Here is a 23,791-nt window from a genome sequence, read left to right on the forward strand (position 1 = left end):
GTAATTATTCACCGCCGTGTTAAATGAGTATCAGAATGGGGAAACTGATATTAACGCCATTCAAGGACACTCAGCACCTGAAGTGTAATACTTTGCCTAATAATAATTGGACAGTAAAGTTAGTGAACACACAACCCCCTCTGGTCACATCATTCAGTATCAATAGAAAGTATCCTTTCCAAGCCCCAATCAAATTCACTGTGTTAGAAACAGCTGCTGTACAGTCTCTTTAATTTCACGATTCATCCTTTCACATTTCTCCTGAAAAACTGTTTTTACATTAGAAATTTCACTTGAGAGCGCACCTGACAAGGGCGAGGATGAGCCGGTTCTTTGAGGGGTTAGAAGGTGTTCATGAACGTTGCGGGGGGTGGGGGCCGCAAACCATGTTCATATGTTTTGATCTTGTCCAAAACTGGAGGATACTGGAACGAGGTGTTTAGGGTGATCTCTAAAGTGGTGCACGTGAAACTGGACCCGGGCCCTCGGGAGGCCATATTCGGTGTGTCGGACAAGCCGGGGTTGGAAACGGGTGCGGAGGCAGATGTTGCAGCCTTTGCCTCGTTGATCGCCCGAAGGTGGATCCTGTTGGGATGGAGAGCAACCTCTCCACCCTGTGCCCTGGCATGGCGGGGGGACCTGCTGGAATTCTTGACGCCTGAAAAGGTCAAATTTGAACTGAGGGGAAGGATGGAGGGGTTCTACCATTCATGGGCGTTATTCATTATGCACTTTCAAGAATTGGATCACATCGAACACTAGGGGGGGGGGACTGTATGTGTTAGTGGTGACTATGGGTGATTCCTGATTCCTTTTTGTCATTTGTTTATATTAATATGCGGGCTAATGTCTGGGATTTGGTGGGAGAATGGGATCGTTGTTATTGATATGAGGATTGACATTACATTCGTTACTGATTATTGTTTATTGTTGGGTGTAAATTTGGGAGAAAATGTGAAACAGGAGAATAAAAAATATTTACAAAAAAAGAAATGTCATTTGAGAACAGGAACCACATTGTTTTATTCTGGCCAGTGACAATAAAAATTGGTTCGGATACAACTGACAGTGTCTGTGGTGTAAGGGTTTTGAAATGTTTGAATGAGCAACATTATTTCAGCTAATTGGATTTGACCCGTCATAACCAGATAAATCTGCATTTTGGGGGCGGCAGGGCGGCGCAGTGGTTAGCACTGCTAACCTCACGGCACCAAGGACCCGGGATCGACCCCGGGTCATTGTCTGTGTGGAGTTTGCGCATTCTTCCCGTGTCTACGTGGGTCTCACCCCCACAACCCAAAAATGTCCACGCTAAAATTTCCCCTTAATTGGGAAACAAAACTGTTTTTAAGCCTATGGAGTATATTTTAACACCTACTTACACTCAAGTGATGCTTGTTACTGTTAAATAGCTTAGTATGGATAAAGCCAATGTAAACACTGTATCGCTGCATTAATATCAGCCATATCAGACACGCATAGATACACCCGCACAAGACTTTAAGCTCCCCAACTGCAGGAATTTGAAAGGGCATCTGGGTGTATTTAGGTCAGCATGGGCAAGTAGGGCTGAATGGCCCCCTTTTGTGCTGTATCATTTCCATGGTTCTATAGTTCTAACTTCATTCACAGGCAGCCCCTACCACCCTGATGTGCACAGGACAAATTAACACAGCATTATTGGCCCTGCTTGAGTCACATGCAGAAGTACACACATGAGGCATCTGCACAACAGAGATGAGCCCATCTTCCTTTCTAAAATTCTGCCCCATTTTCCTTTTCTTTTCACAAAGTATCAAGCTGTCAGCTACACAAGAATCATCTGCCCCTGGCACAGCAGTAAGGTACATGTAAAAAGCCAAGAGACGTTGACAACAAGGTGGAGATGATATATTCTTGAATCCTCTCTCGTTTGCAACAGTTGCAATGCTTAGCTCGTATTTCTGATTCCAGGTGAGTCTCTACAATTATGATACTGCACCTCCCTGGAAAAATCTTCAGGAAACACAGCTCAATTTACCAGAACATCTCCTAAAACTCAGGGAAGCCTTCCATCCCCCTCCTGCCCAAAGGCAAGAGTTGACAGCGAGTGTGAAAGTTACAATCTACAGAAAACACCTTCAGTAACAAATACTTGGGTGAAAAGTGCAGAGTGATAGATCAATTAAGGGATTCTGCTAATGTCACAGACCACAAGGCCCATGCAGTTGGGATGATCTTGAAACCTCTTCAGTCTCAATCACACATTCACAAGCAGAGTTCTCATGCAAACCGGTGTAGGATTGGACTCATGATTATCTATAACAGGATTATGTACCCAAAACCCTGATTTCAGCATAGATTATGTGTAATCTGTACATTCCTGCAGGACATTGTCCCTGCCAGATGTGCTTGTGCAGAAAGGCATTATATCCCTTAAATCAAATAATCTCCAGATGCTAGAAATCTGAACCAAATTTTCAAAAACAGAAAATGCTAGGAACACCCAGCAGGTCAGGCAGCATCTGTGGAGAGAACAGGGGAGTGAACTTTTCAAGTGCGGACCCTTAACCAGAACAGTTGCTGCCTGGTTCCCAGGTTCCAGGTTCGATTCCTGGCTTGGGTCACTGTCTGTGCGGAGTCTGCACGTTCTCCCTGTGTCTGCGTGGGTTTCCTCCGGATGCTCCGGTTTCCTCCCACAGTCCAAAGATGTGCGGGTTAGGTGGATTGGCCATGCTCAATTGCCCTTAAAGTCCAAAAAGAAAAGGTTAAGTGGGGGTTACTGGTTTACAGGGATAGGGTAGAGACGTGGGCTTGAGTAGGGTGCACTTTGTAAGGGCCGGTGCAGACTTGATGGGCCGAATGGCCTCCTTCTGCACTGTACATTCTCTGTTTCTATGACTCTGAGCGTGAGCAGGATTTGCCAGTTTTGGTTTTGCCGATTATATTCTTTGTTTGTCCCTGTGATGTCGTGGTGCACTCCTATTGCTGGTTTTTGCACGAGGGACCTGCATGTGATGTGCGGTAACGCTTGGTTAACTGGAATCTCAAATTTGATCAATTGACGATTCACATTCACTGACATTTAGCAATAGCGCCCATGGGCCACATTCGGTGGCTGCCCAGCCATTGAACTGTGTGAACAAAAAGCCTGCATTTATATAGCATCCTCCATTCGCGACCTCAGAATGTTTCAAAGTGGCTTTACAGGCATGCTTTTGGTATGTAGTCAGTTTGACAATGTGCAAACAAACATTTTTTTTTCTTTTTAAAATTTAGAGTAGCCAATTATTTTTTTCTTTTTCCAATTAAGGGGCAATTTAGCATGGCCAAGCCACCTAACCAGCACATCTTTGGGCCACACAGACATGGGGAGAATTCAAACTCCACACGGACAGTGACCCAGGGCCGGGATTCGAACCCGGGTCTTCAGCGCCGCAGTCCCACTGCGCCACATGCCGCCCATGTGCAAACAAACATGAGGCAGGGAGCACCACCTCAAAATCCCTACAGTGCAGAAGGAAGCCATTCGGCCCATCGAGTCTGCACCAACCCATGGGCGGCATGGTCACATAGTGGTTAGTACTGTTGCTCCACCGCTCCAGGGTCCCAGGTTCGATTCCTGGCTTGGGTCATTGTCTGTGTGGAGTCTGCACGTTCTCCCCGTGTCTACGTGGGTTTCTTCCTGGGTGCTGCGGTTTCCTCCCACAGTCCAAAGATATGCAGGTTAGGTGGATTGGCCATGCTAAATTGTCCCTTAGTGTCCAAAATAGTTATATGGGGTTACTTGGTTGTGGGGATAGGGTGGAGGTGGGAGCTTAAGTAGGGTGCTCTTTCCAAGGGCTGGTGCAGACTCGATGGGCCGAATGGCCTCCCTCTGCACTGTAAATCTATGATTCTATGAACCCTCTCAAAGAACACCCTACCTAGGCCCATGCCGCCACCTTAACCCCACCTGACCTTTTTGGACACTAAGGGGCAATTTAGTATGGCCAATCCACCTAACCTGTACTTCTCTGGACTGTGGGAGGAAACCGGAGCACTCGGAGAAAACCACGCAGACACGGGGTTGGGGGGGGGGTGGACGTGCAAACTCCACACAGTCACCCAAGGTCGGACTTGCACCCGGGCGCTGTGAGACAGCAGTGCCAACCACCGTGCCGTCCATGTGTTATTTGTCGGGGCTGAATTGCTGAGGCTAAGCCACTCTGGCCAGATCCAGCGGGCTAGCATCGCGGAGGCTAGAAGCAAATTACTGCGGATGCTCGGATCTGAAACAAAAAATACTGGGCTACCCCAGAGAGTCTGACAGGAGAGAGAAGGAGGGAAGGGAGGGGGCTCACGTTTCGTGAGTGTGGATGACTCTGCTGAAGCTCACGTGGGGGGGGGGGGGGGGGGGGCTACAACTTGAGTGGGATTAGTTCAGGCCAGGACTTTTGTTGGGTGAGACAGTGTTGTTGGGAACAGTGTGATGTTGGGAGGAGGAGGGGAATGAGGAGCAGTGCTGAGCCGGAGCGCCAGCCAGTTCAGCAGCATGTGGTGTAACAAAGAGGTGAACCCGGCCACGCGTCTGCCTGTCCCCCTGCGGGACTGCAGCGGGACTGCTGCTGTGCCACCCCATCCCTGCTTCCTGCACCCTGGCCGGGGGGAGGGGGGTGCTGTAACCTCTTTCCCTCCGCCCACCTTAAATAAAAATTAGTTCTGCCTCTTTTGGGGTCGGAAGTAAAATCTTCTGGCCGTCTCCGCTTTCCATTTCTTTCGGAGCAATTCTCCTCTCCTCCCCCCCTCCGCACGGCTCCTGCCTCCAAACCCTGCGGGGACTGGCAGCTCCAGAAGCGGCAACAGAGCCACCCAGTGCCCGGGGACGGGACAAAGAAGGATTTGGAAAGAGATGAAGCAGTTCAGCCCAGGACAAGGGAAGCTGAGCAGAATGGGAATGAGTGCAGGAAAGGTGCAGACACGGCCCCTGATGAGCTAGTGTATTTAAACTATTTATATATATATATATCCACATCTCCACATCATATATATATAGATGTATCCATAGCAACTTGAAAAACTGTAATGCATGTTGAAAGGGGCGTGACTGCACGAGTGAATTATGTCCATTTATATTTTGGAGAGGGTTTCTGGGGAGGTCTGGAGGGGTTAAAGGGGGGGGGGGTTGAAAGAGTTTTCTCATGGTGTTAATCACAAAGATTATTGCTGCATGTCCTCCCCCCGCCCCCCTCCAAATAACCTGCCCCCAGAGCGACCGGTTACTTTGCTGAGCTTCCCTGGGCTCAAGAGCTGTTTGCACACAGTCATTCCAGCCAAATCCTGCAAACCCACAGGTAAACAAGAATAAACTCTCCCCCCCCCCCCCCCCCCCCCCCCCCCCTCCACCCCACCACCTTTTGCAAACGTGCCTCTGGGATGCACTCTGTGTGTGTGTGTGTGTGTGTTTCACAGACACATGGATCAAGTCCCGGGTCACAGCAGATAAACAAAGAGTTTGTGCGAGGGTTTCACTGACCCTCGGATGATACGATTTCAGAGCTGGGTTTTTTTTTAAAAAGTGATTTCTGACCCTCTCCCCTTTTTATCGAGTGGGTTGGGTGCGGCGGGGGAGGGGCTCCTTGACCATTTTTACCCCATCCCATCCCAGGCTGGACGCTGCAACCCCCAGGGACACACACACACAGCCCTGCCCTAGGGTCCCAGAGATCCCCCCCCTTCCCGGTCTCTGGGATGGGGGGGGGGGGATCACCACCTGAAAACCAGCAATGCCCCCCCCCCCCCCGACACACTCGCATCCTCCATCTGTCAAATAACCCAGAGAGAGGGAGGGCATGTGGGGGTCTCCGGTCTGGAAGCCCGGAGGCGGTATCTGAGCAGCGGGATTGGGGTTTGGGATGGGGGGGGGGGGTCTCTCTCTGCAATCGGACCAGACTCTCGCCCCCCCAGTGGGAGAGATTGCAGACAGACAAAACAAAGGTGGAGGGTGTGTGGTTTTTTTGGGTGGGGGGGGGGGGGGTTGGGATGCGAAGGTGGGGGGAACATTGCAACTTTGTAAAAGGGGGCAAGAAAGCTGATTGATACTCACCCCCCAGTGCGAGCAGGAGGGAGCCCAGCAAACAGCAGCGGGGCAAAGGCGAGCTGCACAACGCCATTCCCACGTCTCACTTTAAAATCCTGCAGCCGGGAGCACAGCGACAGTCATAGTGTAGGACACACAGGCTGTGTGTGTGTGTGTGTGTGGGAGGGGGAGAGAGGCTGGACCTGCTTACAGCGTGGTGTCCAATACTCATCTATCAGTGTGTCAGCGTCTCCCCGCTCCCTCTCGCTCACACACACAGAGCCACTCTCTCAGGAGGCCAACATAGGGGGCTGGGGTGGGGGGCACCTTATTGCTGCTGCCTCCGGCCACAGCTACTCAACACACACACACATCCTGTCGGAGCGCTTCCCCTCTGCACTTTCCTTGCTCCACAGGTCACTCTTTTGTTGCAAACAAATAAGATAGTGAAACTTCACCGGCAGCAGAGAGGGTGGGGGGGGGGGGGGGGGGGGGGTCAGAGCCTGGGGGAGGGTCGGGAACAGCTTTCAGCCCCTCCCCTCCTTGCCCTAGACCCCCTGAAAGGGCACAAAGTTATCAATTCCAGGCTTAAAGTTGAAGGCTTGTCAATGTGTGTTTCACAGCAGAGGGACGCCTTGTGGATGGAAAGGTGGGCGTGGAGGGCTTTGGAATGTGAAAGTGGACCATCAAAGGCGCCATATCAACGCAAGTGGGGTTTTTATTTGAATGGAGAGGCGGTGCTAGGTTATTTTGAATGTTTTTTGTACTTGCCCATGTGTGTGTGTGTGAGTGAGAGAGACTCTCTACATTATACACACTAATACATCTCATACCGCATCATTCGCCAGTATCTCCGCGGATGAGTTATGGTCATCAGCCTGATCAGAGTAAATATCTGGCACGCTTACTGCAGTTCCTATATCACCCAGAGGACAAGTGGGAAACTGTTAAAATCATCAAGGGGATTTGCGGGACAGAATTGGACAATTTGAAAACACCGCCGAACATATATGACCCCCCTACTGAAATTAACACACGTGTAACATACTTGACAAGAGGTGTGACACCCCGAGCTTTCTGCAATCGCTCCTTTCTTTCTGCTCTGCAAGTGACCTCTGGGCTAGATGTGAACTTTCAAATCCGCGCCTCTCGGCTGTGCAGAGATGAGACAGGTTCGAAGAGGCTTGAAGTGATTAGCGCAAATTTTATCTCTGGAGTGGCAAATGTTAAATTTAAATTGTGTGGAAATTTCACACCGAGTGGCAGGGCTGAGAATTTTATAGGCACTCGTCATTAAATCAAGTTATACTGGGACTCAGATCGCTCATTTTATAGGACGATTATAAAACACTTAGGAAACCATTGTAAAATGTTTCTAAATGTTACGGAATATTAAGCGAAGCAACGAACCAACTTTGTGCTATTTTGCACAAGCCTCATCATTCCAGGGTTTGTTAAATAGAGGATTGGTAATCCCCAAAAAGGAGATTAAACATATAGAATAACTCTCCCAAAAAGTCAATTGGACTCGAAACCTTGACCTCGCTTCTCTCTCCACTTAGACCTTCTAAGTTTATCCAGCATTTTCTGTTTTTATTTCACATCTCCCACATCTGCAGTATTTTATTTTTATTTATAGAACTCTCCCCCTGCACATTAAACAGTTCGGGTCAGATGCCTTGTAAAGCTCCTTCTACTCCATCTGAACAATGTATTTTAATTCCAGTTTTCTAATAATAATAATCTCCATTGTCACAAGTAGGCTTACATTAACACTGCAATGAAGTTACTGAGAAAGACCTCTAGTCCTCGTGGGACAGCACGGTGGCACATTGGTTAGCCTCTTGCACAGTGGTCCTAGGTTCGACCCTGGCCCTGGGTCACTGTCCGTGTGGAGTTTGCACATTCTCCCCGTGTCTGCATGGGTTTCACCCCCACAACCTTAAGATGTGCAGGATCGGTGGATTGGCCGCGCTAAAATGCCCCTTAATTGGAAGAAATGAATTGTGTACTCTAAATTTATTTTTTTAAAGCCCCTAGTCGCCACATTCCGGCGCCTGTTCAGGTACATGAGGGAGAATTCAGAATGTCCAAACAAGCACGTCTTTCGGGACTTGTGGGAGGAAACCGGAGCACGCGAAGGAAACCCACACAGCCATGAGGAGAATCTGAGGATTGGGGGCAGTTTAGAATTCAGCAAAGAAGGATGAAGGGATTGATTAAGAAGGGGAAAGTACAGTACGAAAGGAAGCTTGCAGGGAACATAAAGACTGACACTAAGAGTTTCTACAGATATGTGACGAGGAAGAGATTGGTAAAGAGAAATGTGGGCCCACTGCAGACAGAAACAGGGGAATGCATAAGAAGAGACAAAGAAATGGCTGAGCAATTAAATACATACTTTGGTTCTGTCTTTACAAATGAGGAGACAAATCCGATCCCAGAAATGTTGGAGAATGAAAGGTTTAGTGAGGGAAGAACTGAGGGAGCTCAGCATTAGTAGAGAAATAGTGCTGGGAAACTGATGGGATTGAAGGCAGATAAATCCCCAGGGCCTGAGAATCTGCATCCCAGAGTGCTTAAGGAGGTGGCTCTGGAAATAGTGGATGTATTGGTGGTCATCTTCTGGGATTCTATAGACTCTGGAACTGTCCCTGCAGATTGGAGGGTAGCTCACGTCACTCCGATATTCAAAAATGGAGGTAGAGAGAAATCAGGGAATTATAGGCCAGTAAGCCGAACATTGGTAGTGGGGAAAATGCTTGAATCCATTATCTAGGGCTTTATAGCAGAACATTTAGAAAGCAGTGGCGGGATCAGTCAGAGTCAGCATGGATTTATGAAGGGAAAATCATGCTTGACAAATCTGTTGGAATTCTTTGAAGAGGTAACCAGTACAGTCGACAAGGGGGAGCCAGTCGATGTGGTATATTTGGACTTTCAGAAGGCGTTTGACAAAGTCCCGCAAAAGAGATTATTGTGCAAAATTAAAGTGCATGGGATTGGGGGATGTGTATTGAGGTGGATAGAAAACTGGTTGGCAGAGAGGAAACAAAGAGTAGGGATTAATGGGTCCTTTTCAAATTGGCAGGCAGTAACCAGTGGGGTAGCACAGGGATCGGTGCTGGGACCCCACCTATTCACAATATATATTAATGATTTGGATGAGGGAACAAAATGTAACATCTCAAAGTTTGCAGATGATACCAAATTAGGTGGGAGGGTGAATTGTGACCAGGATGCAGGGATCTTACAGCAAGATCTGGACAGGTTGGGCGAGTGGGCAAACCAATGGCAGATGCAGATTAATTTGGATAAGTGTGAGGTTATTCATTTTGGAAGCAAAAACAGGAAGGCAGATTACAACCTGAATGGTTGTAAATTGGGAGAGGGGTGTGTGCAGCAGGACCTGGGTGTCCTTGTGCACCATTCGCTGAAGGTAAGCATGCAGGTATAGCAGGCGGTAAAAAAGGCTAATGGTATGTTGGCCTTCATTGCAAGAGGTTTCGAGTACAGAAGCAGGGATGTGTTGCGCAATTGTACAGGGCCTTGATGAGGCAACACTTGGAGTATTGTGTGCAGTTTTGGTCTCCTTCTCTGAGGAAGGATGTTCTTGCTCTCGAGGGAGTGCAGCGAAGGTTTACCAGACTGATTCCAGGGATGGCGGGACTGTCATATGAGGAGAGATTGAAGGAGGTTGGGATTGTTCTTGTTGGAGTTCAGAAGAATGAGGGGGGATCTCATAGAGAATTATAAAATTCTAACAGGACGAGACAGGGTAGATGCAGGGAAGATGTTACCAACGATAGGTGTGTCCAGAACCAGGTGTCACAGCCTGAGGATTCAGCGTAAACCATTTCAGACAGAGATAAGGAGACACTTCTTCACACAAAGAGTGTGAGCCTGTGGAATTCACAGGAAGTAGTTGATGCTAAAACTTTGAATATATTCAAGAGGCGGCTGGATATTGCATTTGGGGAGAATGGGATCAAAGGCAGAAAGCAGGATTAGGCTATTAGTTGGATGATCAGCCATGATCGTGATGAATGGCGGAGCAGGCTTGAAGAGCCAAAAGGCCTCCTCCTGCTCCTATCTTCTATGTATCTATGTAACATGGCATCACGTGGCACAGTGGTTAGCCCTGCTGACTCATGGCGCCGAGATCCCAGGTTCAATCCCAGCTCCGGGTCACTGTCCGTGTGGAGTTTGCACATTCTCCTCGTGTCTGCGTGTGTTTCACCCCCGCAATCCAAAAAGATGTGCTGGTTAGGTGGATTGGCCACGCTAAATTACTGGCACTGTGAAGCAACAGTGCTAACCACTGTGCTACCGTGCCACTCATAGCCTCCCAGCAGTGATATTACTGGAACATATTCCAGAGGTCTGGACTAATACTCCAACCCGAAGACGTACTTGTTCGATGAATTGGACATTCTGAATTCTCTCTCTGTGTACCCGAACAGGCGCTCGTGTGTGGCGACTAGGGGATTTTCACAGTAACTTCATTGCAGTGTTAATGTAAGCCTACTGTGACACCAATAACGATGATTATTTTTTTTTTAACAGCTGGTGGAATTTAAATTCAATTCATTAACAAAATCCAGAATAAAAACCGAGTACATGGTGGGTACTGGCCATGCACCGGCCAGATTTTCGTTGAAGCTGAGCTTCACCAATGTCCTTTGAGGAAAGAAATCTGCCATCCTCACCTGGTCTGGCCTACGTGTGACAGTTCACTAGCAAGCCACACAGTTGTATCAGAGCGGGGAGTTGATGGCATAGTGGTATTGTCACTGGACTAGTAATCCAGGGACAGGGAGCCAACAAGAGGGACAAACCTCTTACACTGTTAATGTAAGCCTACTTGTGACAATAAAGGTTATTATTATTTGACCTCACCATAACCAATTTAAGCTGTCGTAGATCCACCTGTCCATAACCGTATTGGTAGGCTGGACGAGCACACAGCCCTTGTGGAGATAAAGTCCTGACTTCACACTGAGGACACCCTCCATCGTCTTTGGTAGATTTCAGATCAGATCTAGCAACTCAAGTTCAGGCATCAATGAGGTTCTGTCGGCCATCAGTAGCAGCAGAACTGTACCCCTCCACAATCTGTAACCTTACAGCCTAGCCTATCCCTTCTACTATTAATATGAAGCCAATGCGACTAACGCTGGTTCAATTAGGAATGTAGGAGAGCATGCCTAAAATTGAGGTAGCAACTCTGATGAAGCCACAGCATAGGACTGCACACATATCAAAGAGCAGAGGCAGCATGCTATGGACAGAACAAAGCAATCCCACAACTAGTGGGATCAATCAAAGCTTTGTTGTCCTGCTATATCCAGTGGTGAATGTCAGTGGGCAACTAAATTAACTGAAGAAGGAGGCTCCATGAATGTCCCCATCTTGAAGGATGGCAGAGCCTAACCTGTCAGTGAGAAGAAAAGGCTGAACCATTATCAGCCAGAGGTGCGAGTGGATGATCCATCTCAGCCTGCGCTGGAGGTCCCCAACATCACAGATGCCAGTCTTCAGCCAATTCGATTCACTCCATGTGATACACAGAGGGTAGTGGGTGCCTGGAACTCACTGCCAGAGGAGGTGGTGGAAGCAGGGACGATAGTGACATTTAAGGGGCATCTTGACAAATACATGAATAGGATGGGAATAGAGGGATACGGACCCAGGAAGTGCAGAAGATTGTAGTTTAGTCGGGCAGCAAGGTCAGCACGGGCTTGGAGGGCCGAAGGGCCTGTTCCTGTGCTGTAATTTTCTTTGTTCTTTGATATCAAGGAAAGGCTGAACCCATTGGATACAGTGAAAGCTAGACACCTCAATAACATCCCAGCAGTAGTGTTGAAGACTTTTTCTCTTGAACTAGCTGCGCCCTTAGCCAATCTGTTCCAATATAGCTACAACATGGGAATCTGTATAACAAAGTGGCAAATAGTCCAGGTATGGTGGGCGGCACAGTAGCACAGTGGTTAGCACTGTTGCTTCACAGCGCCAGGGTCCCAGGATCAATTCCCGGCTTGTCTGTGCGGAGTCTGCACGTTCTCCCCGTGTCTGCGTCGGTTTCCTCCGGGTGCTCCGGTTTCCTTCCACATGTTCTGAAAGACGTGATGTTAGGTATTTTGGACATTATGAATTCTCCTTCCGTGTACCCGAACAGGCGCCGGAATGTGGCGACTCGGGGCTTTTCACGGTAACTTCATTGCAGTGTTAATGTAAGCCTACCTGTGACAACAAAGATTATTATTATTATTATTAATAAAAAGGTATGCCCTGTACACAAAAAGCAAGGCAAATCCAATGTGTTCAATGACCGCCCCATCATGCTACTCTTGATCATCAGCAAAGTGATGGAAGATCTCATTAAGTGTCATCAAGTGGCACTTATCAATAACCAGTTCACCAATGCTCAGTTTGGGATCCACCAGGAAGATTCAGCTCCAGATGTCACAGCTGTAGCTCCAAACATGGACAAGAGAGCTGAAATGCAGAGCTGGGGTGAGAGTGACTGCCTTTGACATCCAGCAGTATTTGACCAAGTACAGTATCAAAGAACCTTGGCAAAATTGAAGTCAATGGGAATCAGGGGGAAGATTGGAGGGTGGCAAATGTAATCCCACTATTTAAAAAAGGAGGGAGGGAGAGAACAGGGAATTACATCAGTAATAGAGAAAATGTGGGGCGGCACAGTGTTTAGCATTGCTGCCTCCAGCGCTGAGGACCCGGGTTCGAATCCCGGCCCTGGGTCACTGTCCGTGTGGAGTTTGCACATTCTCCCCGTGTCTGCGCGGGTTTCACCCCCACAACCCAAAGCTATGCAGGGTAGGTGGATTGGCCACACTAAATTGCCCCTTAATTGGAAAAAAATAATTGGGTACTCTAAATTTATTTTTAAAAAGTAATAGAGAAAATGCTAGAGTCTCGGAATGTGATAACAGGACACTTAGAAAATATTAACGGAATTAGACAAAGTCAACATGGATTGATGAAAGGGAAATAATATTTGACAAACCTACTGGAATTTATTAAGGAGGTAACTAGTAGAATCGATAAGGGTGAACCAATGGATGTGTAGCATGTGGATTTTCAAAAAGCTTTTGATACGGTCCCACATGAATGGTTAGTGTGCAAAATTCAAGCGCATGGGATTGAGGGTAACATATTGGCATGGGTTGAGAATTGATTAGCAGGCAGTACTGCAATACTGTGTGCAGTTTTGGTCTCCTTATCGAAGAGAGGATATATTTGCCATCGAGAGAATGCAGCAAAGGTTGACTAGACGTATTCCTGGGATGGCAGAAGTGTTGTATGAGGAGAGAGTAGAGGTCTTTTTTGGAGTGTCAGGCGGTGATCAGTGGGGTCCCGCAGAGTTCAATGCTTGGGCCCCAGTTTTTCACAACATATATCAATGATTTGGTTGAGGTAATCAAAAGTAATATTTCCAAGGTTGCTGACAACGCAAGACGTTGTGGGAATATGATTGGCGAGGATGATGTTAAGAGGTTTCAAGGTGATTTAGACAAGTTGAGTGACAGATGCAGTATAACGTGAATAAATATGGAGTTATCCACTTAGGACAGAGAAACAGAATGGCAGAGTATTATTTAAATGGTGACCAATTGGAGAAGCGACCTGGGTGTCAGTCACTGAAAGTAAGCATGCAGGCACAGCAAGCAGTTAGGAAGGCAAATGGTATGTTGGCCTTCACGGCAAGAGGACTTCAGTACAGGAGCAAGGGTGTCTTGCTGCAGCTGTAGAGGGCGTTGGGGAGACCACATCTGGAGTACTGTGTGCAGTTTTGGTCTCCTTATCTAAGAAAGGATATACTTGCCATAGAGAGAATGCAGCAACGGTTCACTAGATTGATTCCTGGAATGGTAGGATTGTGTTATGAGGAGAGATTGGGTCAACTAGGCCAGTAGTCACTGGAGTTTAGAAGAATGAGAGGGGATCCAAATTCTGACAGGGCTGGACAGATTAGAGGTAGGGGTGTTGTTTCCTCTGGCTGGGGGGCTGTAGGGGGGGGGGGGGAGGGGGGGAATCTAGAACAAAGGGTCATGGTCTCAGGATACAGAGTAGGTCTTTTAGGACTGAGAGGAGAAATTTCTTCACTCAGAGGGTGGTGAACCCATGGGCGGGATTCTCCCCTACCCGGCGGGGTGGGCGGTCCCGGCGCCGAGGAGTGGCGTGAACTACTGTGGTGTCGGGCCGCCCGGAAGGTGCAGAATCCTCCGCACTTTTAGGGGCTAGGCTGGCGGCGGCGTGGTTGGCGCCACGCCAGCTGGCGGCGGCGGGGTTGGCGCTGCACCAACCGGCACCGAAGGGCCTCCGCGGGATCGCCTGCGTGTGCTGGCGTGATCCCAGCACATGCGCAGGGGGGTTCGTCTCCACGCCGGCCATGGCGGAGGTTCACAGCAGCCGGTGCGGAGGGAAAGAGTGCCCCCACGGCACTGGCCCGCCCGCGGATCGGTGGGCCCCGATCACGGGCCAGGCCACCGTGGGGGCACCCCTCGGGGCCAGATCCCCCCGCACCCCACCGAGGACCCCAGAGGCCGCCTGCTGAGCCAGATCCCGCCAGTAAGTACCTGGTCTAATTTACGCCGGGTGGACCGGCCTAAAACGGTGGCCGCTCGGCCCATCGTGGGCCGTAGAATCGCCGGGGGGGGGGGCGCTGCCAGCGGCCGGTGCGGCGCGATTCCCGCCCCCACAGAAAAACCCCGGTGCCGGAGTATTCGGCAGCCGGCGGGGGCGTGATTCACGCCGCCCCCCGCCGATTCTCTGGCCCGCTGGGGGGTCGGAGAATCCCGCCCATGGAATTTTCTAATGCAGAATGCCATGCAAAACAAATCACTGAATATATTTCGGAAGGAAATAGATAGATTTCTAGACTCTAAATGTATCAAGGGGTATAGTGAGAGCACGGGAGAATGGTGCTGAGATAGAGGTCCAACCATGATCATATAATAATAACCTTTTATTGTCACAAGTATGAAGCTACTGTGAAAAGCCCCTAGTCGCCACATTCCGGAGCCTGTTTGGGTAAGCTGGTACGGGAATTGAACCCGCGCTGCTGGCCTTGTTCTACATCACAAACCAGCTATCTAGCCCGTTATAGATAGAATGGACGGTAAGGGCGGTGGTGTCGCTTTGTTGTTTAAGGATGGCATCCGGGCAATAGTAAGGGATGATATTGGTGCTATGGAGGACAAGGTTGAATCAATTTGGGTGGAAATCAGGAATAGTAAGGCGAAAAGGTCACTGATAGGAGTAGTCTATAGGCCACCAAATAGTAACAGGATGGTAGGGCAGGCAATAAGCAAAGAAATAACGGATGTATGTAGAAATGGTACAGCGGTTATCATGGGAGATTTTAATCTGCATATCGATTGGTTTAACCAGGTTGGTAAAGGCAGCCTTGAGGAGGAGTTTATAGAATGTGCCCGGGATAATTTCCTGGAACAGTATGTAATGGAACCTACAAGGGAACAAGCGGTCCTAGATCTGGTCCTGTGTAATGAGGCAGGATTGATTAATGATCTCATAGTTCGGGATCCTCTTGGAAGGAGCGACCACAATATGGTGGAATTTAAAATACAGTTGGAGGATGACAAGGTAAAATCAAACACTAGTGTTTTGTGCTTAACAAAGGCGATTACAATGGGATGAGAGAAGAACTAGCTAAGGTAGACTAGGAGCAAAGACTTCAGGGTGAAGCAGTTGAGGAACAGTGGAGAACCTTCCGAGCGATCTTTCACAGCGTTCAGAAAAGGTTCATACCGACAAAAAAGAAAGATGGTAGAAAGGGGAAAAATCGACCGTGGATATCTAAGGAGGTGAGGGAGAGTATCAAATTGAAGGAAAAAACATACAAAGTGGCAAAAATTAGTGGGAGACTAGAGGACTGGGAAGTCTTTAGGGGACAACAGAAAGCTACTAAAAAAGCTATAAAGAAGAGTAAGGTAGACTATGAAAGTAAACTGGCTCAGAACATGAAAGCAGATAGTAAAAACTTCTACAAATATATAAGACAAAAAAGAGTGGCTAAGGTAAATATTGGTCAGTTGGAAGATGAGAAGGGAGATTTAATAATAGGAGACGGGGAAATGGCTGAGGAGCTGAACAGGTTTTTTGGGTCAGTCTTCACAGTGGAGGACACAAATAACATGCCAGTGACTGATGGAAATAAAGATATGATAGGTGAGGACCTTGAGATGATTGTAATCACTAAGGAGGCAGTATTGGGCAAGCTAATGGGGCTAAAGGTAGACAAGTCTCCTGGCCCTGATGGGATGCATCCCAGAGTGTTAAAAGAGATGGCTAGGGAAATTGTAAACGCACTAGTGATAATTTATCAAAATTCACTAGACTCTGGGGTGGTCCCAGAGGATTGGAAAGTAGCAAACGTGACACCACTGTTTAAAAAAGGAGGTCGGCAGAAAACGGGTAATTATAGGCCGGTAAGCTTAACTTCGGTTGTAGGGAAAATGCTGGAATCTATCATTAAGGAGGAAATAGCGGGGCACCTGGAGGGAAATTGTCCCATTGGGCAGACGCAGCATGGGTTCACAAAGGGTAGGTCGTGTCTGACTAATTTGGTAGAATTTTTTGAGGACGTTACCAGTGCAGTAAATTGTCCCTTAGTGTCCAAAGATGCGCAGGTTAGGTGGGGTTACGGGAATAGGGCGGGGGAGTGAACTTGGATGGGCTGTTCTTTTGGAGGTTCAGTGCTGACTCAATGCGCCAAATGGCCTCCTTCTGCACTGTAGGGATTCTACGCGTTCCATTACTAAGGAATAAAAGGATATTTCGAAAGTCAAAATACATTCCATCAGAGTCAGCATGGTTTTCCAAAGGGTAAATTGTATTTGACTAATTTGTTAGAGTTTTTTGAGGATGTAACAGCAAAGTGGATAATGGGGATCCTGTAGATGCACTGTATCGACTTCCAGAAGGTATTTGATAAGGTGCAGCACTTAATGTTAATGCACAAGATAAGATGGCATGGTGTTAGGGGTAATTTATTAGCTTGGATAAAGGATTCGTTAACCAACAGAAAAGCGAGTTGGGATAAATTTATCTTTAAGGACATTAATGAACCAGATGGGTTTTTACAATTCTTTGCAATGGTTTGATGGTCATCATTCAACTTTTAATTCCAGATTTTTATTGAATTTAAATTTTACCATCTGCAGTGGCGGGATTTGAACATGGGTCCCCAGAGCATTACAATATCACTGTGCCACTACTTCCCCTATGGTGGGAAAGTAAGCTGTCATAAAGAAACAAAAAATTTACAAATGGATATGGATAGGGTAGTGGGCCAAAATTGGGCCGATGGAGTTTAACATGGATAAGCGTGAGCTTATCCATTTTGGTCAGAAAAATAGAAAGGCAACTTATTATCTCATTGGAGAGACATTTCAGAGTGCTTCGGTGCAGAGGGATCTGGTTGTCCTTGTGCACGAATCGCCGAAAATTAGTACGCAGGTACAGCAGGTAATAAGGAAGGCAAACTGAATTTTGGCATTTGTTGCTAAAGGAATAGAGTATAAAAGTAGGGGAGTGTTGCTGCAACTGTACAAGGCGGCAGTGAAACTGCATAAAACATACATAGGACAGTACAGCACAGAACAGGCCCTTTGGCCCTCGATGTTGTGCCGAGCATGGTCTGAAACCAAGATCAAGCTATCCCACTCCCTATCATTCTGGTGTGCTCCATGTGCCTATCCAATAACCACTTGAAAATCCCTAAAGTGTCCGACTCCGCTATCACAGCAGGCAGTTCATTCCACACCCTAACCACTCTGAGTAAAGAACCAACCTTGGACATCCCTCCTATATCTCCCACCCTGAATCTTATAGTTATGCCCCCTTGTAATAGCTACATCCACCCGGGGAAATAGTCTCTGAACGTCCACTCTATCTATCCCCCTCATTATCTTATAAACCTCTATTAAGTCGCCTCTCATCCTCCTCCGCTCCAAAGAGAAAAGCCCTAGCTCCTTCAACCTTTCCTTATAAGACCTATCCTGCAAACCAGGCAGCATCCTGGGAAATCTCCTTTGCACCCTTTCCAATGCTTCCACATCCTTCCTATAATGAGGTGGCCAGAACTGCACACAATACTCCAAATGTGGTCTCACCAGGGCCATGTACAGTTGCAGCATAACCCCGCGGCTCTTAAACTCAAACCTCCTGTTAACAAACGCTAACACACTATAAGCCTTCTTCACGGCTCGATCTGCATCTGGAATATTGTGTACAGTTTTGGTCCACTTACTTGAGGAGGGATGCAGTTTGCATTGGAGGCAGTTCAGAGGAGGTTCACTAGGTTGATTCCAGATGTCTTATGAAGAGAGTGAGCAGTTTAGGCCAATACTTGCTGGAGTTTAGAAGAATGAGCAGAGATCTAATTTAGGTATACAAGATGCTAAAGGGGATTGATGTAGAGAGGATGCTTCCTCTTGTGGGGCACTCTAGGAGAGGCCATAGTTTTAGGGTAAGGGGCAGCAGATTTAAAACAGAGATGAGGAGTAATTACTTCTCTAAAAGGGCCATGAATCTGTGGAATTCACTACCCCGGAGTACGGTGGATGCCGGGACATTGAGTAAATTTGAGGAGATAGACAGATTTTTAATTAGTGATGGGTTGAAGGGTTCTGGAGACCAAGCAGGGAAGTGGAGTTGAGGCTGAGATGAGATCAGCCAAGACTATATTAAATGGTATAGCTGGCTTGAGGGGCTGAATGGCCTACTCCTGCTCCCAGTTCTTATATTCTTATTTTTCTACTGGTCTTCACTAATCCTGCAATTGTGATTACGTTGATCGGAAGATTTAAGCCAGAGTCGGAACTCTTGTGTCCAGACTATATCCAACAAAAAAACGACCTACTTACATATGATTTTCTGTCCAGCCTTCCAGTGGAGGATCCTGCGGAATATCTTCAGGGATCCACTGATAGCAGTGACGAGAATCTGCGCCTCCATTTTACAGCCCGACCTGCCATATTCTGATCAATGTTTAAATGTTCCCAAGCTTCTCAATGTGTTGGTGTATGAGTGAGTGACTGTGAATGGACAGGTGAGAGTGAAGGTGTGTAAGGGGTAGGTCATTGGTTAATTGGGTAGGTTGGGGGAGGCATGAGGCACAGTGGTTAACATTGCTGCGTATGGCGCTGAGGACCCGGGTTCGCATTCCAGCCCTGGGTCACTGTCCGTGTGGAGTTTGCACATTCTCCCTGTGTCTGCGTGGGGTTCACCCCCACAACCCAAAGATGTGCAGGTTAGGTGGATTGGCCATGCTAAATTGCTCCTTAATTGGGAAAAAAAACTAATGGGGTACTCTAAAATAAAAAATTGGGTAGGTTGGAAGCTGGGTAGGGTGGGTCAGGGAGAGTTGGAAGGGGGGGGGGCAGAATAGTGATGGGGATCAATTGATTAGTTGTTCAGGAGTTAGGCTAGAATTCTTTCTGTCTAACATTTCCAGGGCAGGGCGGCACGGTGGCACAGCGGTTAGCATTGCTGCCTCACAGCGCCGAGGACCCGGGTTCGATCCCGGCCCCGGGTCACTGTCCATGTGGAGTTTGCACATTCTCCCCGTGTCTGTGTGGGTCTCACCCGCACAACCCAAAGATGTGGCGGGTAGGTGGATTGGCCATGCTAAATTGCCCCTTAATTGGAAAAAAAAGCAATTGGGCACTTTAAATTTATTTTAAAAAGTAACATTTCCAAAGTAAGAATTCAGGTAAATAAGTTGGAACTGTCCAAAATCTCTGACTCCAACTCAGAGTCGCAGATGTTTTCGGAGGGTTCTGGGCAACAGGGGAATTGTCCATCAGAATCATAGAATTTACAGTGCAGAAGGAGGCCATTCGACCCATCGAGTCTGCACCGACCCTTGGATAGAGCAAGCTACCCAAGCCCATGCCTCCACCCTATCCCCGTAACCCAGTAACATCACCTAACCTTTTGGACACTAAGGGGCAATTTATCATGGTCAATCAACCTAACCCGCACATCTTTGGACTGTGGGAGGAAACCGGAGCACCCAGAGGAAACCCACGCAGACACGGGGAGAAAGTGCAAACCTCACATAGACCTTCACCCAAGGCCGGAATCGAACCTGGGACCCTGGAGCTGTGAGGCAGCAGTGCTAACCACTGTGCCACAGAAAACCAAACGTTCTGCCAATTCCCAAGTGGTCGGTGCTTCGGGACTTTCACGGGGCCCCGAGACGCACCTTGGGTCATGTATCCAATCCCCAACGATCCGTAGACTGCAAGATCTTGGTCATTATTAAATCTTTTCAAAATTAACAAAATTGATTCATGTCCTTTTTCACTTATTTTTCTTAATTACGTTCAACTCTGCAAGTCTATCACCATAATCGGTTTTTGAGTCCTGGATTATTGGACCTGAACTTCCACAAGGTCGGATTGCCACTTGTCTCGAGTTTGCTACCTTGAAATTCAGGTGACTGTGGTCAGGGGGTCAGTGAGGTGGTTGTTGATCATCTGCTACCTCACAGCGCCAGGGACCTGGATTCGATTCCCAGCTTGGGTCACTGTCTGTGCGGAGTCTGCACGTTCTCCCTGTGTCTGCGTGGGTTTCCTCCGGGAGCTCCGGTTTCCTCCCACAAGTCCCGAAAGATGTGTTGTTAGGTAATTTGGACATTCTGAATTCTCCCTCAGTGTCCCCGAACAGGTGCCGGAATGTGGCGGCTAGGGGCTTTTCACAGTAACTTCATTGCAGCGTTAATGTAAGCCTACTTGTGACAATAAAGATTATTATAGAAGATGGTCGGTTGGGGGGAGTCGGGAGGTCAGTGCTGTGGTGGGATGTTTTGAATGGGACAGGTGGAGTTCCTTGAAGTTGGGGGGGGTGGGGGGGGGCGCGGTCTGACAGTACTCTCGTTACCCAGGGATTAGAAGTGGTTTTAATTATTCCAATCGTAGGGCAATTGCCCATCAGATGTTTGAACTTCCCAGGCAATTTCTGGGAATTCCTTACCAGGAACATTGAAAGTGGCACGGGGAGGGGGGCGGTGCAGGGTACATCTGTGGGGTACTCCCTGGTTACAAAGCCATGGAGCCTGGAGATTACACTGTTCTGATCTAATTTATGCCAAATAAACCAGTCATTGAAAAGATAGTTCATGATTACATGCAGTTTTAAAAGCATGGCTTTACAAATAAGCTATTCGGGACCAAATTAATTATATTAATACTTACTGAAAAGTCCTCCCGATACAGCCTAGTCCTTGATCATTCTTGTTGACAGGACATTCACAGCCTGGGAGGGACTCTCCGAGCCCGAGCTGGGTCAGAGAATCGCCGGGAGGCTCGCGAATCCCACCACGCCACTCTTGATGCCGGGCTGCCGATTCTCCAGCGACCGGAGAATCGTCAGCAATGGTGCTGCCGTGGACGCTGCAGCGCCGGCTGTTGAGAACGGCCCCCGCGGCGATTCTCCGCGCTCGACGGGCCGAGTGCCCGCCAGATTCCGCTGGCGTCGCTTGCATGTGGTCCTACCCGGCGGGACCTCAGCGTTCTGGCTGCAGGGACTGTCCTGGTAGGGTGAGGGGGATCCGACTCCGGGGGTGGTTGGGGGGGGCCTCCACAGTGTCCAGGTGACCAGGCCTACGATAGGGGGCCACCGATCGGCGGGTGGGCTAATTCCTATGTTCCTCCACGCCGGGCCCCTGTAGGTCTCCGCCATATTGCGTGGGGGCCAGCGCAGAAATGGCAACCCACACGCATGCGCGGAACCGCGCCGGCCGTGCTGGGGCCCGTATCGGCATCTGGAGCTGCGTGAAGCGCTCCAGTGCCATGCTGGCCCCCTGTGGGTTGGGGGATTGCTGCTCCTAGCGGCCAGATAACACTCTGCCACTAAAACGGAGAATCCCGCCCATGACATTTGCGGCAATTGGCCACAAATTAGATCCAAATTTCCTCTCGTTTCTAAATTCTGCCAATAAGGCTCTGAAGAGGTTGCGCAAGGAAAATGCACCAAGATGTCACAAATTCATAACTGGAAATTAATCTAATATAATCCCCTTTAATAAAGGGTTATGAATCTAGAATAGCGTGAACCGCTGTACACTTTGAATTTACCCAACTTAAACCCTGGCACCGTTGGACATTGACCCGTTGAATTTCCTACCAATGGTCCACAGTAGAGTATAAGTACTAACCACATTAATTCAGAGCAGGGTGCAAACTACAATTACCATAGAGCACAGTGTACATGTCCAACCCCCAAAATTATGTTTTTGCATATACTCAGCATACAAGAACGACTCCCTTTTCAGCCACAAGATGGGATATTGATTAGGAGTCAGCCTCAATTTTTCACTCCACAAATGCGTGTTTTACTAACTGGTACCCTATAACTGGACACAAAGGATCAAGCAGTATTGTGTTACAAAAACACAGGAGTGTTTAAGACATGCCCACATAGAGCAGCCCCTGAATATTCCAACAAAATAAATGAAGAATGAAACTGGTTTCAAGCAAACATTTGCTAACTCATCAATTAGCTGTGTAGTGACTTCCGGGTGCGGCGATGACCAGCTGAGTCGCACGTTTCGGCAGCTCCCGGTGAAACAAACTTTTGGGCTCTTGATAGGAGCCCCAACGGCAATTTTGAAGGTTAAAAACACTGTGCGGTAAACCAGAAGGGAATCCCCCCTGGATACGGATGAAAAAAGGAGAAAGTGTCCGGATTGCAGTGGATCCTTTAGAACAGCGGCAAGGAAGGCAAGCAAAAACCAAGATGGCGTCGGAAGGTGGCAGTTTAACATGGGGCCCTGAACAACAAGAGTTCTTGAAATGCTGCGTGGAAGAGCTCAAAAAGGAAATGAAGAAAGAGCTGTTGGCCCCGATACTACAGGCGATCGAAGGGCTAAAGGAGGAACAAAAGACCCAGGAGCGGGAGCTTCGGGTCGTGAAGGCAAAGGCAGCCGAGAATGAGGACGACATACAGGGCCTGGTGGTGAAGACGGAGACGCATGAGGCACATCAGAAACGATGTGTGGAAAGGTTGGAGGCACTGGAGAACAACGCAAGGAGGAACAACCTGAGGATTCTTGGTCTTCCTGAAGGTGCGGAGGGAGCGGACGTCGGGGCATATGTGAGCACGATGCTGCACTCGTTAATGGGAGCGGAGGCCCCGGCGGGTCCGTTGGAGGTGGAGGGAGCATACCGAGTGATGGCGCGAGGACCGAGAGCAGGAGAAATTCCCAGAGCCATAGTGGTGAGATTCCTCCGTTTTAAGGATAGAGAAATGGTCCTTAGATGGGCAAAGAAAACTCGGAGCAGTAAATGGGAGAACGCGGTGATCCGCGTTTATCAAGACTGGAATGCGGAGGTGGCGAGAAGGAGGGCGAGCTTTAATCGGGCCAAGGCGGTGCTTCATAAAAAGAAGATAAAATTTGGAATGCTGCAACCGGCAAGACTGTGGGTCACATATCGAGGGAGGCACCACTACTTTGAGACGGCGGATGAAGCGTGGACTTTTATTGTGGAAGAAAAACTGGAATGAGCGGGTTATTAAAAAGAACGTTCGAACAAAGTGGTGGGGCGAATGTGGGGGGCAAAGAGGGGTTTTATGTACTAATCCTGCGATGTGGTAACTTTTCTCTCTCCCACAGGTGGTGATGGGGGGAGGAGGGGAGGTGGAGGAGATGGGGCGTTGGCCATTGGGGGCGGGGCCAAGGGAGAAGCGCGGGCTTGGTTC

The 23,791-nt window shown here is 48.4% G+C and overlaps 1 protein-coding gene across 1 annotated transcript in view; it reads right to left on the reverse strand.

Annotated features, from left to right (window-relative positions):
* The window catches only part of igdcc3 (immunoglobulin superfamily, DCC subclass, member 3), a 183,913-nt gene extending 177,454 nt beyond the window's left edge, over nucleotides 1-6,459 (reverse strand). The window contains exon 1 of the mRNA XM_072470586.1: nucleotides 6,065-6,459. Within this exon, the coding sequence (XP_072326687.1) occupies nucleotides 6,065-6,131 (67 nt within the window). The 5' untranslated portion in view covers nucleotides 6,132-6,459. The remainder of the gene's footprint in view (nucleotides 1-6,064) is intronic.
* Between the last annotated feature and the right edge of the window lie 17,332 nt (nucleotides 6,460-23,791).

This window comes from Scyliorhinus torazame, chromosome 12, assembly GCF_047496885.1.
Source record: "Scyliorhinus torazame isolate Kashiwa2021f chromosome 12, sScyTor2.1, whole genome shotgun sequence".
In the NCBI taxonomy this organism is placed as follows: Eukaryota; Metazoa; Chordata; class Chondrichthyes; order Carcharhiniformes; family Scyliorhinidae; genus Scyliorhinus; species Scyliorhinus torazame.